Source organism: Armigeres subalbatus, chromosome 3, assembly GCF_024139115.2.
Source record: "Armigeres subalbatus isolate Guangzhou_Male chromosome 3, GZ_Asu_2, whole genome shotgun sequence".
NCBI lineage: Eukaryota > Metazoa > Arthropoda > Insecta > Diptera > Culicidae > Armigeres > Armigeres subalbatus.
In genome coordinates, this window is record NC_085141.1 from 35,630,823 (window position 1) to 35,646,471 (window position 15,649).

At 43.5% G+C, this 15,649-nt stretch overlaps 1 protein-coding gene across 1 annotated transcript; it reads left to right on the top strand.

The window, feature by feature from the left end:
* The first annotated feature begins 7,191 nt into the window (after window positions 1-7,191).
* On the top strand, window positions 7,192-8,889 carry LOC134221569 (uncharacterized protein K02A2.6-like). The gene has a single exon (XM_062700760.1). It carries the CDS (start codon window positions 7,192-7,194, stop codon window positions 8,887-8,889), a length of 1,698 nt encoding a protein of 565 aa, XP_062556744.1.
* The last annotated feature ends 6,760 nt before the right edge of the window (window positions 8,890-15,649 follow it).

Sequence of the window (15,649 nt, forward strand, 5' to 3'; positions counted from 1 at the left end):
TGAACCATTCAATGAATCGTAATCGAAGTTTTCGTAATAGAATATACGGGTGGTTAAGCATCGTAACAATACAAAATTTAGCATTTTTCCATACATTTTTATTTGAAAAACTATAGACTATAATGTTTTTCTATTGTATGAAATATTACAAGCTGGAAAAAAATGTGTGACATATTTCACATTTTTCTTCCAGTGTTGGATGCGAGGTCGGTAAAGCAGAACTAAAAGTTGATTCCGCCAAAAATAATATTTTGACATGTTTACATTCTTTATTTTTTTGCATTTATTTAAATTTTGCGTTTCGAACCAATGATGGTTTGTAGTGTTGTGTGTGTCCCTGTGTCTTTCCTCACTGGTCCATGAGAGATCGTTAGAGGGGATTGAGTTGGCAGCGAAGATGTTTCTCAGGTATGTAATGTTTTAGAATGGGCAAGTGATTTGAATAGTTCTGTTGAATTAAATTGAGTAGCCAAGTTGAACGTTTTTAATATTGGTTCAATTGAAGTGAATTATAGAGTTTTTCAGATGTTAAATTCACGTACCAGTCAAAGAACTTGTTCAATGCACTTGCCCAATCGAGCGTCAGAGATAAAAATATTAAATTATGTTTAATCGATTGTAGGATGTTAATTCCATCACTATTTCTGATGGCCAAATGCTGACGAACCGTCAGGTGGATTTACGATTCCGAAAATTCTCCTGTAAAGGTGTGTTTTTTTATTATCTGTATTATGAGTAAAAACTCCAAGGATGACGGCAAAGATAACGACATAGTTATTCCATCATATAATACTTTGAGAATAGGTACCACTACCGAATGATAACGATTGGCAATTCCGGCAGGGACTCTTATTCTCGGCATAAAACCAATTATTGCAATGCTATTTCGAAGAAAACTTCATCATTGCGCTTGCACAAAGCTAATCAATAATGTTCTGTAGAAGGATTTGAAGAGCCTGAAGGGAATACATGTCGTTTTTACAAATGTTAGGTACAATAATAACATGATAATATTCACGCTATTACTTTGGATCTTGTAAAATAACTATGAGTTGGGTGGGATAATAGCTTACTTTAAATATCATTTTCCGATGATAGCTTCGGATGATATTATTATTTCAAAAAGAGATAACAACTGTGTGAAATTTTCTAAAGCACATATTAGCCAAAACGAGTATGCGCTTACATGTTAAGATACTGAAAATATTCCTATGAACTTTCAATGCGCGGGGAGGGAGGAAGGATGGTTATGAAAATCTCTTATTTAAAATACACCAAAATTCGACAGAAAGATTTTCCAAAGTTTTTGAATAACTTAAACATGGTAATAATATTGATCTCATTACTATTCTGTGCGGGAATCTGTGCGAGGATCTGTGCTTGGATTATATACTAAACGGCCTTCACCGGGAATACATATTGGATCTAGTTTTCTTTAGTAACACATCAGACTAAATTAAAAACATCAAAATTAGATACTAAGCAAATCTGTTACAATACATTAGAAATACATTAGTATAAATTGTTACCATATATTGTACTATAAACTCACTGTAAAACAGTAATACAATTTTGATATTAAATTTCAAAACAATACGCATACCATTGAATTTATTGTTTACCATAGAATAAATGGAACATGTATTGTTTGTTCGATAAGCTCTATGGTACATTTTTATACGGGCAGCTCGGACTCTTGGAGATTTCCACCGGATTGTGTTTTAAATTAGGCCGAAATTCTAATTTTCTACCAACGGAATCCCATGAATCTCGCCCATATGGAAGCAAAATTTGCAGACAAGCTTCTGATCTGTAAACCAGCCTTAACCCTCGGGACTCGCGTCGTTGTAAAAAGTACAAAACCTTCGAAAAAGCACGCTCCTCGTTTACAATTGAAGCGGGACTGCATGAGCGAGTCCCGGAAGGTTAAAGTGCGGGAAGACCGAGTTTTCCCTTGGTTTGAAACCGCCTTAGACTTTGAATAATTCTTAATCTTTCGAAAAGTATCAAAGGATTAAAAAATATGTGATAAAGCAGATTTAAAAAATAAAATAGAATTACCTACCTCTCAAGATTGAAAAATAAATAAAATAAACTTAATCTGGGATTTAGAATGTCGGCCTTGCGCTTATTTTTATTGACGTTGAGACGTGACCTGATTTTCAGGATATTTTTGCCTACCTGTCGGGGACAACTAGGCCCTTTAAGAAACAACATTAATGTAGAACGATAAATAAAGAAGACTGGCAACAATTCATGCCAAGTAAGAGTTGGAATCGAGAGTCGACTGCGACAGCATCGTAGGCGCTAGTACGGAATAAAGTGCGAGTTGAATAATATGATTTGAGTTCTTATTATTTCGTGGATCCGACATATTTGGCGACGACGGGATAAAACATCGCGAAAGTAATTCGGTTTCGTAAAAGTCAGTGCATATTTAGCGACGGTACTCAGTTTTCATTGGGTTGGAAGTGAACGCCATTTTGGCATTGCGGAAGAAAATTATCTGGGAGCAAAGGTGAACGGCGTGAAGTGCGAACGTAAGTGAAATAAAAGAGAACAAAAATATTCCTATAACAAATATTATTGATGTGCATTCTCAACGTTGAAATGAAGTATATTCAAATAATCAAGAAAACAAAATGGAGGTGAAGTACAAAAATAGTTGGAATATGGAATGCATGTATGGTGTTGGTAGTAGTGTTTCGAGAAAAAAAATGAATTCAGCCAAGAATTCATGAAGAAAAAAGTATGTTTCGGTAGTTGTGTACTCCTGTTAAAACGAAAGAGATATGGGGTTTGTACCAAATGAGCAAGTGAATCGAGGAATAAAAGTAAGGTTATGTACCATTACAAAATTGAAAAGGAATACGGGTTATATACAGTGGAATGGTCTTGTGCCCAAAGCCGTCAAAAGTATTGTACTAGTATTGGTTGTGTACCAATTGACAAAATGAAGGTTCAGCGATAGACAATGTGTTGCGATGTTGAAACAGAGGAGCGAAATATAGAGAGATGTGATGGGGATAGGTGAAAGTCAAAATGTATATATATGTATATATATACTGAAGTGTTTGTGTTTCGAACAAAAGAGAATGGGATAATGTACCCAAGCGAAAAAATGTTGATGGTTGTGTACCAAACGAAAACAAATGAGGTTATGTTACCATATAGGAAAAAACGTGATACCGTGTAGTACCAGAAGCAAAATGGGTTGAGGTTAGAGAACGAATAAGATCGTGTTCCAAATGTAAAATGAAAATGTGTATATCTACATGAAAAAAAAAGAGGTTATGTACCCGAACAAAAAAATGCTAATGGATTGTGGATTAAAAGAAAGAAAATGAGGTTATGTTACCAAATTGAAAAAAGTGGAACAAAGATATAGTAGTGAGATTATGTATCTGGAGTAACTAAGAGCGTAAGCCAATTGTAGGTGTTTATGGTTATGTACCAAGTGTGAAATGTTGAGAGGTTGTGTACCCGGGAGCCATTAGGTAGTTATGTACTCACAAAATAGGGGTTATGTACCCTTAGGATAAAAATGCGTATTATTAAAACGTAAACACGGTAAAGTATATAAAACTGGCATCGACTAGTTGGAGCATTTCCAATAGATGTTGTTGGTGCAGGTACATCAGTACAAATGTATCACAAATGATTTTTTTGAGCATTTGCATGATTTTCAAGGGTAAGTCCAATACAATTATTCTACATTTTATTTATTTATTCAGACTAAGGCCGAAGTGGCCTGTGCGGTATATAAGAGTCTTCTCCATTCGGCTCGGTCCATGGCTACCCGTCGCCAGCCACGCAGTCTACGGAGGGTCCGCAAGTCATCTTCCACCTGATCGATCCACCTTGCCCGCTGCGCACCTCGCCTTCTTGTACCCGTCGGATCGTTGTCGAGAACCATTTTCACCGGGTTATTGTCCGACATTCTGGCTACGTGCCCGGCCCACCGCAGTCGTCCGATTTTCGCGGTGTGAACGATGGATGGTTCTCCCAACAGCTGATGCAACTCGTGGTTCATTCGCCTCCTCCACGTACCGTCCGCCATCTGCACCCCACCATAGATGGTACGCAGCACTTTCCTTTCGAAAACTCCGAGTGCGCGTTGGTCCTCCACGAGCATCGTCCAGGTCTCGTGTCCGTAGAGGACTACCGGTCTAATGAGCGTTTTGTAGATTGTCAGTTTGGTACGGCGGCGAACTCTATTCGATCTATTCGAGTATGTACGATTTCCAGCCACTATACGTCTCCGAATTTCTCTGCTGGTATCATTTTCGGCAGTCACCAGTGAGCCCAAGTACACAAATTCTTCTACCACCTCGATTTCGTCACCACCGATGCCAACTCGCGGTGGGTGGCTCACATTGTCTTCTCTTGAACCTCTTCCTATCATGTACTTCGTCTTCGACGTGTTGATGACTAGTCCGATCCGCTTGGCTTCCCTCTTCAGTCTGATGTAGGCTTCCTCCATCTTCTCAAAGTTTCGTGCCATAATATCTATGTCGTCGGCGAAGCCAAATAACTGGACGGACTTATTGAAAATTGTACCACTCGTGTTGATCCTTGCTCTTCGTATTACCCCTTCCAAAGCGATGTTGAATAGCAGACACGAAAGACCATCACCTTGCCGTAACCCTCTGCGGGTTTCGAAGGGACTCGAGAATGCCCCTGAAACTCGAACTACGCACATCACCCGATCCATCGTCGCTATGATCAACCGTGTCAGTTTATCCGGAAATCCGTTTTCGTGCATAAGTTGCCATAGCTGGTCCCGATCGATTGTATCATATGCGGCTTTGAAGTCGATGAATAGATGATGTGTGGGCACGTTGTATTCGCGGCACTTCTGCAGTACTTGGCGAATGGCGAACACCTGGTCCGTGGTGGAGCGTTCGCCCATAAAACCCGCCTGGTACTGCCCCACGAACTCCCTTGCAATTGGTGCTAGTCGACGGCATAAAATTTGGGAGAGTACCTTGTAGGCGGCGTTTAGCAATGTGATTGCGCGGTAGTTGCTGCAATCCAGCTTATCGCCCTTTTGTAGATGGGACACACGACACCTTCCATCCACTCCTGCGGCAAAACTTCTTCCTCCCAAATCTTGGTAATGACCCAGTGCAGCGCTCTAGCCAGTGCCTCACCACCGTGTTTAAATAGCTCTCCTGGTAGTTGGTCAACCCCAGGGGCTTTGTTGTTCTTCAGCCGGCCAATCTCCTCCTGGATTTCTTGGAGATCCGGAGCCGGTAGAATTATGTCCTGCGCGCGTTCCCCCAGGTCCATCACCATACCGCCATCTTCGTCTGCCACATCGCCATTCAGGTGCTCTTCGTAGTGCTGCCGCCACCTTTGGATCACCTCACGCTCGTTCGTAAGAAGGTTCCCGTTTATGTCCTTACACATATCGGGCTGTGGCACGTGGCCCTTACGTGAACGGTTTAACTTCTCATAGAACTTTCGTGTGTTATTAGCGCGGTACAGTTGCTCCGTCCCTTCACGGTCTCGATTTTCCTGCTGACGCTTTTTTCTCCGGAAAATCGAGTTTTGTCTGTTCCGCGCCTGTTTATATCGTGCCTCGTTCGCCCTCGTGCGGTGTTGCAGCAATCTCGCCCATGCTGCATTCTTCTCTTCTACTAACTGCTCACATTCGCCGTCATACCAGTCGTTTCTCTGATCCGGGGGCACCGTGCCAAGTGCAGCGGTTGCGGTGCTACCAATGGCGGATCGAATATCTCTCCAGCCATCTTCAAGAGACGCTGCGCCTAACTGCTCTTCCGTTGGGAGTGCCACTTCCAGCTGCTGCGCGTATTCTTGGGCTAGTCTACCGTCTTGTAGCCGCCCAATATTAAGCCGTGGCGTCCGACTTCGGCGCGTGTTGTACACCGTCGAGAGTTTTGAGCGCAGGCATACTGCAACGAGGTAGTGGTCGGATCCAATATTCGCACTGCGGTAAGTGCGGACGTTCGTGATGTCGGAGAAGAATTTACCGTCGATTAGAACGTGGTCGATTTGGTTTTCCGTTTCTTGGTTAGGTGATCTCCATGTGGCCTTGTGGATATTTTTGCGGGGAAAGAAGGTGCTTCGGACTACCATTCCGCGGGAGGCTGCGAAGTTTATGCATCGTTGGCCGTTGTCATTCGATACGGTGTGCAGACTATCCGGTCCGATGACCGGTCTAAACATTTCCTCCCTTCCTACCTGCGCGTTCATGTCACCGATGACGATTTTGACGTCCCGCAGTGGGCATCCATCGTATGTCTGCTCCAGCTGTGCGTAGAACGCTTCTTTCTCGTCGTCGGGTCTCCCTTCGTGTGGGCAGTGCACGTTGATGATGCTATAGTTGAAGAAACGGCCTTTAATCCTCAGCTTGCACATCCTTGCGTTGATTGGCTGCCACCCAATCACGCGTTGGCGCATCTTACCCAGCACTATGAAGCCGGTTCCCAGTTCGTTGGTGGTGCCACAGCTTTGGTAGAAGGTAGCCGCCCGATGCCCGCTTTTCCACACTTTCTGTCCTGTCCAGCAAATCTCCTGCAGCGCCACGACGTCGAAGTTGCGGGGATGTAATTCATCGTAGATCATCCTGTCGCAACCTGCGAAACCTAGCGACTTGCAGTTCCATATTCCAAGCTTCCAATCGTGATCCTTTATTCGTCGCCTAGGTCTTTGCCGATTATATCGAGTCGCATTATCTCTTATATTGTTCGTAATTATTGGTTTTCTAGGCGGCTTATTGGGCCTGCGCAAACCTCCTGTCTCGCCGGAGGGCCATCGTGTCAGGGCTGTTTAGCGTCCCACCTAACACCAGGACTTGGGCTTGTGCGCTTTGAGCGGCACACGGTCGCTTTGGCGGAGCCTACTTGCGGATACATGCAGCTTTTTATAGAGGTTTAACAGGGCCCACTGTCAAACCCCACCACATCCTAGGCAGGCGCCACAACTCGCAGATGGCCTGGGGAGGGATCGTCAAGCCCTTGGACATAGTCCCTGCTGCCCCCACAATTATTCTACATATCAATATGAATTAACTGCCATGTATAAATAAATAAATCTATGAAAAATATGAAATTGTAATTAATTTTAAAGGATATCTTTGAGTAATGCACATCAAAACAATATTTGAGAGGTTGATGAATTATAATACTTTGAGTTGAGATAAACAAAAATAATAAATTTCACAGGATGGCTTTGCAAAGCAGGATTAAGCCTTTCGATGTCACTACTGACACCAGCCAGTTGCCAACCGAGTGGGAAGTTTGGAAACTGGATTTAGAGTCGTTTTTCGTAGCCCAAGGCATAGAGAAACAATCAGATAAACGAGCGCAGCTGGCCTATCTCGGTGGACCAGGTCTGCAAGGATTGATTCGTCACCTACCAGGAATAGATCAAGTACCCCACGTTGCAATCGACCCGCCTTACTACGACGTGGCCATAAGGTGCCTTGACGAATACTTTGAGCCTTTCCGCCGTAAGACGTATGAACGACACCTGTTTCATCAGATTACGCAACAATCTGGTGAAAGATTCACGGATTTTATCATGCGGTTGCGAAAACAGATTGCGAGATGTAATTACGATCCGGTCGTGGTGGATGAGCTCATCGCCGACAGGATTGCCCAGGGATGTATTTCTGAAGAGTTACGCACAAAATTGTTGCAGAAGGATCGCACATTGGACGAAGTGATCTCTTTGGGTACAAGCATGGCAGAGTCATACCACCAATCGAAGAAATTGAGCCGGCCTATTGAGCGTCAGGAACAGAATGTGTATACGGTATTAAATCGATCTTTCCGAAACACAGCGCAATCATTCAAGCGCCAATCTGGCTATCAACCCAGACATCAGCCTAACAATCGATTCATCTGTTATGGTTGTGGACGTCGAGGGCATACCCATGGAAGCAATGAATGCCCGGCTAAACAGACAAAGTGTGCTGCTTGTGGGAAGATTGGGCACTGGGCGAAACGTTGTTACAGCAACGGGGGTTTGAAGCGTCGATTGGACGTTCCCGCTTCATGTCCTAAGGCGAAGAAGGTCCGTGCGGTATCTGAGGAAATTGAGAAAGGTCAATCGAAGGATTATGTTTTCTACGCTATGGGAGGAAATGTCTTTACATTCAAAATTGGAGGAGTTCAGGTACCCATGACCATCGACTCAGGTTCGGACGCGAACATTATCACTCAAACCATATGGGAACAATTGAAAGAAGCTAAGGTAAATGTAATAGACATGACTGCAAAAGCAGACAGATCACTCGTTGGTTATGCCAGTAAGCAACCCATGAAAATTACCGGAACATTCAATGCGGAGATAGAAGCAGGTCAGAATAAGACGATTGCCAAATTCTATGTGGTCGAAGATGGCCAACGCTGTTTACTTGGAGACCACACAGCGAAATCCCTGAATGTACTGAAAGTTGGATACAATGTGGATACAGTCGAATCAATCGCAACATCGCCATTCCCTAAAATCCGAGGGGTGGTTATCGAGATACCAATCGATAACAACATCCAACCAGTACAACAATCGTACAGAAGGCCTCCGATTGCTTGGGAATCAAAAATAGAGGAAAAGCTGCGTTCCCTATTGGAAATGGACATCATTGAGCCGGAACCAGGCCCATCCGCTTGGGTATCACCTGTTGTGCCAGTGATGAAGGACTCTGGTGAAATTCGTTTGTGCATTGACATGCGCAGAGCCAACGAAGCTGTGCTGCGCGAGTCACACCCATTACCCCTTGTGGACGAGCTGCTTGGATCTGTGTGCGGGGCCGTACGATTTTCAAAAATTGACATCAAAGACGCCTATCATCAGGTCGAAATATCGGAGCGCTCAACACCAATCACCACGTTTATTACCAAGAAGGGACTTTTCAGGTAGACATATTGACTAAATAAAAGAAACACACAAACGGTTATAGACTGTCAGAAAAAAATCTTTTGTTCTTTATATACCTATTCACCTAACCAGTATTATTTATCTAGGTATAAGCGGCTTATGTTCGGAGTAAGTTGTGCACCAGAGCTCTTTCAGAAGGTGATGGAGTCTGTTGTTGCAGGTTTAGATGGGGTAATAGTATATCTGGACGACGCAATTGTTCACGGCAGCACGAATGAAGAGCATGACCGACGACTGGCTGCCCTACTTGAGAGATTTTCAGAATACGGGATCCTACTCAATGAAGAGAAATGCTTATACAACGTTGATTGCTTGGAGTTCCTCGGTCATGAGCTGTCCACGCAAGGTGTAAAACCAACTGAAAGTAGAATAGCAGCAATACAAAATTTTCGGCAGCCAAACAATTTATCCGAGCTAAGAAGCTTTCTTGGGTTGGTTTGCTACGTCGGAAGATTTGTTCCAAATCTAGCCTCTTTAACAGAATCGCTAAGGGAGCTACTCCGCTCTAAAGGGAACTTTGAGTGGACTCTTGAACAATCCTCTGCTTTCCAGAAGATTAAAGATGAAATTAGTCAAATGCATCATTTGGGATTTTTCAATCCGAAGGACGAAACTAGACTAATTACCGATGCTAGTCCATCTGGACTCGGAGCAGTGCTTTCACAAGTAGACTCCCAAGGAAGACACAGGGTTATTGCCTATGCCAGTAAAGCGCTGACCGAATTAGAGAAAAAATACTTCCAAACAGAACGCGAAGCATTATCGTTAGTCTGGGGAGTAGAAAAATTTCGATTGTACCTTTTAGGCATAAAGTTCACGTTATTGACGGACTGCAAAGCCTTGAAATTTCTATTCAGCCCTAGATCAAAACCTTGTGCCCGAATTGAGCGTTGGGTTCTCAGAATTCAAGCATATACATTCAAAGTAGAGCACATTCCAGGAACCGACAATATAGCCGACGCGCTATCAAGATTGTGCGCACAAGAGAATACCACGTTTGATGATACGACCGAAGGGTACATTAGGAACATTGTTTCAGAGGGAGTTCCAATTGCAGTAACGCTTGAACAAGTCACTAAGGAGTCGAAAGACGACGAAACCGTTCAAAAAGTTCTGGAGGCATTACAAGATGGAAATCGAGATCTCATCGCGAAGGAGTTCAAGCCTTATATGAATGAGTTATGCGCCGTCGACGGAGTGCTCTTGAGGAGTAATCGACTAGTCATCCCTATACGGCTACAAGATCGTGTTATTACTTTGGCGCATGAGGCACACCCAGGAATGGCAGCGATGAAACGACGATTGCGACAGAAGGTTTGGTGGCCGCAAATGGACAAACAGATCGAGTCTTACGTGAAGCGATGCAAGGAATGCACATTGGTGTCCTGCCTCGGAGCACCGGAGCCCTTGAAACGTGTAAAAATGCCGGAAAAGCCTTGGGCAGATATAGCTGTCGATTTCATGGGGCCCCTACCTTCCGGTCATTCATTGTTTGTGATAGTCGACTATTATAGTAGATTTACAGAGGCAATTGTCATGAGAACAATAACAGCCAAGCGTACTATTCAGGTCTTACATGAGACATTCAGTAGATTCGGGGTGCCCGAAAGCATCAGATCCGACAATGGACCACAGTTTACCAGTGATGAGTTCAAGTCATTTTGTGCAGAGTACGGCATTTCGTTGTTGAAGACGACACCTTATTGGCCGCAAGCAAACGGCGAGGTTGAAAGGGCAAATAAAACTATACTTAAGCATCTCAAAATAAGTCAAGAAACTGACAGTCAGGATTGGATTTGGGACTTACGAACGTTTTTGTTGATGTACAATTCAACCCCTCATACGTCAACAGGAGTGGCGCCATCAACGCTTATGTTCGGACGGACAATGCGAGACAAACTTCCAACATTCAACGATGCTACACTACGAACAGAGCAAGAAGCGATTAGAGATCGAGACTGGGAAAGAAAGCTCAAAGATGCGGAGTATGCGAATACACGTCGTCAAGCTAAACCATCTGAATTAAGAGTGGGAGACGTGGTTGTTTGTAAACGAATGGTTAAGGAAAACAAACTATCTTCCACGTTTGCCTCGGAGGAATACGAAATTACAGGGTTGGATGGTTCAGATGCCACCTTACGGTCGCTGAAATCGAATCGCGTAGTACACCGAAATGTTGCACACCTGAAACGTTTGCTAGGGAACACGTCATCCAAAAGTTGTCCAGCGGAACTGTTGACAGAGAAAAATACAAACGCTTTCAGCCAAGATGCGGCTATTGACATCAAGTCTTCTGGCAACAATACCCGACCAACAAGGACGCAGAGGAGGCCGACATATCTAAATGAGTATCACACGGATGCAGTTTGGGACTTGAAAGAATAGGGGGGATGTCGGGACAACTAGGCCCTTTAAGAAACAACATTAATGTAGAACGATAAATAAAGAAGACTGGCAACAATTCATGCCAAGTAAGAGTTGGAATCGAGAGTCGACTGCGACAGCATCGTAGGCGCTAGTACGGAATAAAGTGCGAGTTGAATAATATGATTTGAGTTCTTATTATTTCGTGGATCCGACACTACCAAGTTACCGGTTCCTTTCAAGCCACTGCCAAATTAGCCAAATTCTAAGGATCAATGAAAAAACGGGACAAATTGAGGATTTTTTAGATTACGGCGGGACAGCACAAAAAGGTCTGAAAAACGGGACTGTCCCGTTAAATACGGTACGTATGGTCAGCCTATTAAAGGGACCATCACAGTCAGTGGTGCGAATTGTCAGTCTCAGTGACTGAAATTTGTTGGATATTGATACCATTTCCTCTTCACACTCACTTCCTAGCAGTGAAAACTGAAAATGATTAGCAGCAACAATCAAAGATAAACTAAACAAAAGACCTCTCTTCTCATTGCACACGTAGCCCGCAGTGACAGTCCATTCAGTTCACTCGCTGCTGCGTGAATGCGACGGCCCTATATAAATGCATGGGTGAATACTATCACTTGAAAGACAATGACAGGAAATTTGTGCCGAATGATCATCAGCTTCAGCCCGCTGTTGGCAAACCGAGTTTGCTAAGCTACTCCTGCTTTGCCTTGCTGACTGAAAGGCACCGTCATAGGCAAAGAGGAGCAGAGAAAAATACAAAACAAAAGAATCACACCCAGCAGGCAATGTTGATAAATTGCACCACTGATCACAGTAACCCAGAAAATATTTTTCAGTATGGCATAATTTGCTTCCATGAGTCGATATCGAGTCATAGAACATCGACTCATGGAGGTTTGACTGTATTAAACGTCACCGGTACGGAATGCAGCCACCAAAATGATAACCGAAAATAGCGGCACCGGTCGAAAAAGAGTGACTAAACTGAAATGCTAGAGCAGCGAGGCAGCGAGGGTGATCAAAACACTCGCACCCAGTAATGATGCTCTAATATATAAACTATTGAAATCGCTTGGATATGCTGTTCATTTATTGGAGATAAAAGTAGATTCACTATTATGCGAGGAAATCAATGCAAAATTATAATAACATAATTACATCCAAACTTAAATAAACATATGTGTATAATAATGTGAAATATTAATAAGAAACCCTCAGGTTACGGTTGCCCTATCAAGCGCTAAGAAAAGCACAAATACCCTATATAACAGCCTGTAAATAATCCTCATGTAGCAATTTCAAAAAGCATCGTGCATTGTTCAACACGTTCAACGCTCTTCCGTACGAATGCGCCTAAAGGCTCCCCCAAACCTAAGCGATTTCATCGCCGCGACGGCGACAACTAGTCGCCGCGATTCCATCGTTTGGTCGCTGCAAGCAATGTTCTATATACGCTTCCATACCAACGGCGACAGAATCGCTGTCGCCAAGCGATAGCTACTGTCGCGTCGCGTGTGTTTGGGGGAACCTTAAAAGAAGGAATGGCAATGTGCCGTCGCGCAGTGGTGGTCCCCCATACAAATGCTCGACTAAACCTACGATTGCGCTTAAAATTTAGCAACAGTAATTTTGTAACGCTGAATTCATTTTGAAATTTAAATAGTTATCCGACATATGCTATGCTATCCAAAGACTTACGGAAGCCCATGACTTAGGATCTGCAGCCACAGTAGCGTCTTAGTTCTAACCTTGAAACAGTAAATTATCCGCTTTGGTGCAGCAAGGCGGAATTCGCCAAACTGACCACTGTTAAGTAGATAAAATATATATTTCAATGCATGATATCAGTTCTTTCCGAATCTTTCCCGATAAAAAATTTAGTCAAATTTAATTTTCCCATACATATATGTTTAGGAGATACTTTACAGCATCAACTTGAACCAAGTCACCAAAAATTAAATTTACCTGTTGGAGACGTTACCCCGCATCTGGCAACCATGCCAACTGATGTCTAATACTACGAGACTATGATAGGGACGAAAGCGTAGCGATAGACAACTACATCCAGACAACGGCAGATAGATAGTTCGAGCAATACTGTGACCACATGCATGGTGTATGTTATTCGAGAAAATCTTATTAGCTAGTTAAAATAGCATTTTTATATAAAAGTAAAGTTTCCGTTATCGATATAATCCAAGTGCTAAATATTCGGATGAAGGATCAATCAATTGAATTCAATATCAGATTAGAGGGAGATATTTTGCATGTTGTATCCAACTGAGCAGGTTAGACGATGATCATAGTGAAACTGTTAATTACTAAAGATCATACTATATTTCTATAGCAATCCCAGTAAAATCTGAAGAGCCGTTTAAAGTGTATCATAAAGTTATACTCGTTATTGAATTAGATCATAACCCTACAGTGAATGCAAGTTTGTTCGAGGGATAGAGTTACCAAACAATCGAACCGAAATTGTGAGTTAATCATTCGATAGTAAAATAGATTTACTAAAATATAATAAAATTCTAGCTTAAAGCATCACGCTAAAAGAACGGTTTTGTTATTCCCGAACAAAACTTTAAGAATTTCGTCACAAATGTCGAAAACAAGCTCATCTAATGAAGACTCCTACACCTGCGCTGGATGCGATCGTCCTGATACGGCCGACGATATCGTACAGTGTGATAAATGCACTGCTTGGTGGCATTTCTCGTGTGCTAAGGTCGACGCATCTGTGGCAGATCACTCTAGGTGGATATGCAACAAATGTTTGCCCATTCCCCCGCCGCGATCTACCTCAAACCATACGACGTCCTCGAACCGTAGAGCTCTGCTAGAGATCAGCCTTCAACGGTTGGCAGAAGAGAAAGAGCTACGTAAAAAGCAATTGGAGATCAACATGGAACAGGAATTCGTAAAAGCTAAGTATGATCTACTGGAGCAGTGTGCGTTGGAAGAAGAAGCTGAGACTCGCAGTGTTCGTAGCAGGATCGAGGAGATTGAAGCTCGAGATCGAGAGAAGCTCGTAACCGAGTGGGTAGGCCAAGTAGCAGCGTCGCTCCCTGAACGTAATACGCTCACTGGCACGAAGACTTCATCCGTTCGTGCGAACATACCTACCAATGTAAACAGAGACGATCGTTTGCCTGGGGAACAACAAACTGCTATAGATGCAATCAAAACCAAAGAGCCACTCAGTCTCTCCATGCCAGCGATCGGAGCAACAGATCGATCAGCTGATGACTTCCAATTAAAGGACAGGATTGTACCAAAGCGAGCAGTTGTTATCAAGCGAAACCTGAAACGAGTAGAAGCTGAAGCAAGAAAACTAGCAACAGATGATATCAGTCTACTCAAATCGCAGCTTCAGAAATGTCGAGAAGAGTCAATAAACGATCGTCAGGCAATGCAGGATCTTCAAGATCAACTTCGGACATGTCGTTTGGAGTTGCAGCAACGTAATTTAGAGCCACATCCATTGTGGCCATTGCGAGATGCGTCGAAAGGAGCAGCTCCCAAAATTAATCGCGTAGGGCGAGACAGTCCAGAACCGTTAGCCCAGTCCGACAGGAATCAGATTAGAGTCCCTGAGAAAACAATTCCGGTTAGTAACACTCACGATTTCAATTCATCGGACCCTTTCCAAGGTCAGCGTATAAACGAGCAGCAGCGCAGTAGATTCGCGCGCTCAGCTGATATTGGTTTAGCCAGTACTCCACAGCAACAACAGTTAAACTGTCCCAGTCAAGTTGCAGATCAATTGCCTTTGGAGGTACACCGACCATCACCAGAACAACTTGCGGCAAGACAGGTGATGCCCAGAGACCTTCCGGACTTCTACGGTGACCCAGAAGAGTGGCCGTTATTCATTAGTAATTTCCGGAACAGTACGTTTGCGTGCGGATACACTCGAGTGGAGAACCTCGCACGACTGCAACGCTGCATTAAAGGCAATGCACTGAAATCGGTGCGGTACAACCTGCTTGATCCAGATTCGGTACCGGAGGTTATTCGCACGTTGCAAACACTTTATGGGCGTCCAGAAGTGATAATTAGTAAGCTAATCAAGACTGCCCGTGATGCCCCAGCCCCGAAGTCGGAGCGGTTAGAGACCCTCATCGATTTCGGTATGGCTGTCAGAAATTTAGTCAGCCATCTCATCGCCGCTGATCAGCGAACCCATCTATCCAATCCCGTTCTTTTACAAGAACTGGTGGAGAAGCTACCTACCGGTGTGAAAATGCAATGGGCTCAGCATTTAGTAAATTTTCCACAACCAACACTACAAACATTTAGCAGTTTCATGTCGTCTGTCGTTGAGTCTGTAAGCAAAGTAGTTATGTAC

Coding starts and splice junctions, on each gene's coding strand:
- LOC134221569 (XM_062700760.1), top strand. CDS start 7,192: ATGGCTTTGCAAAGCAGGATTAAGCCTTTCGATGTCACTACTGACACC.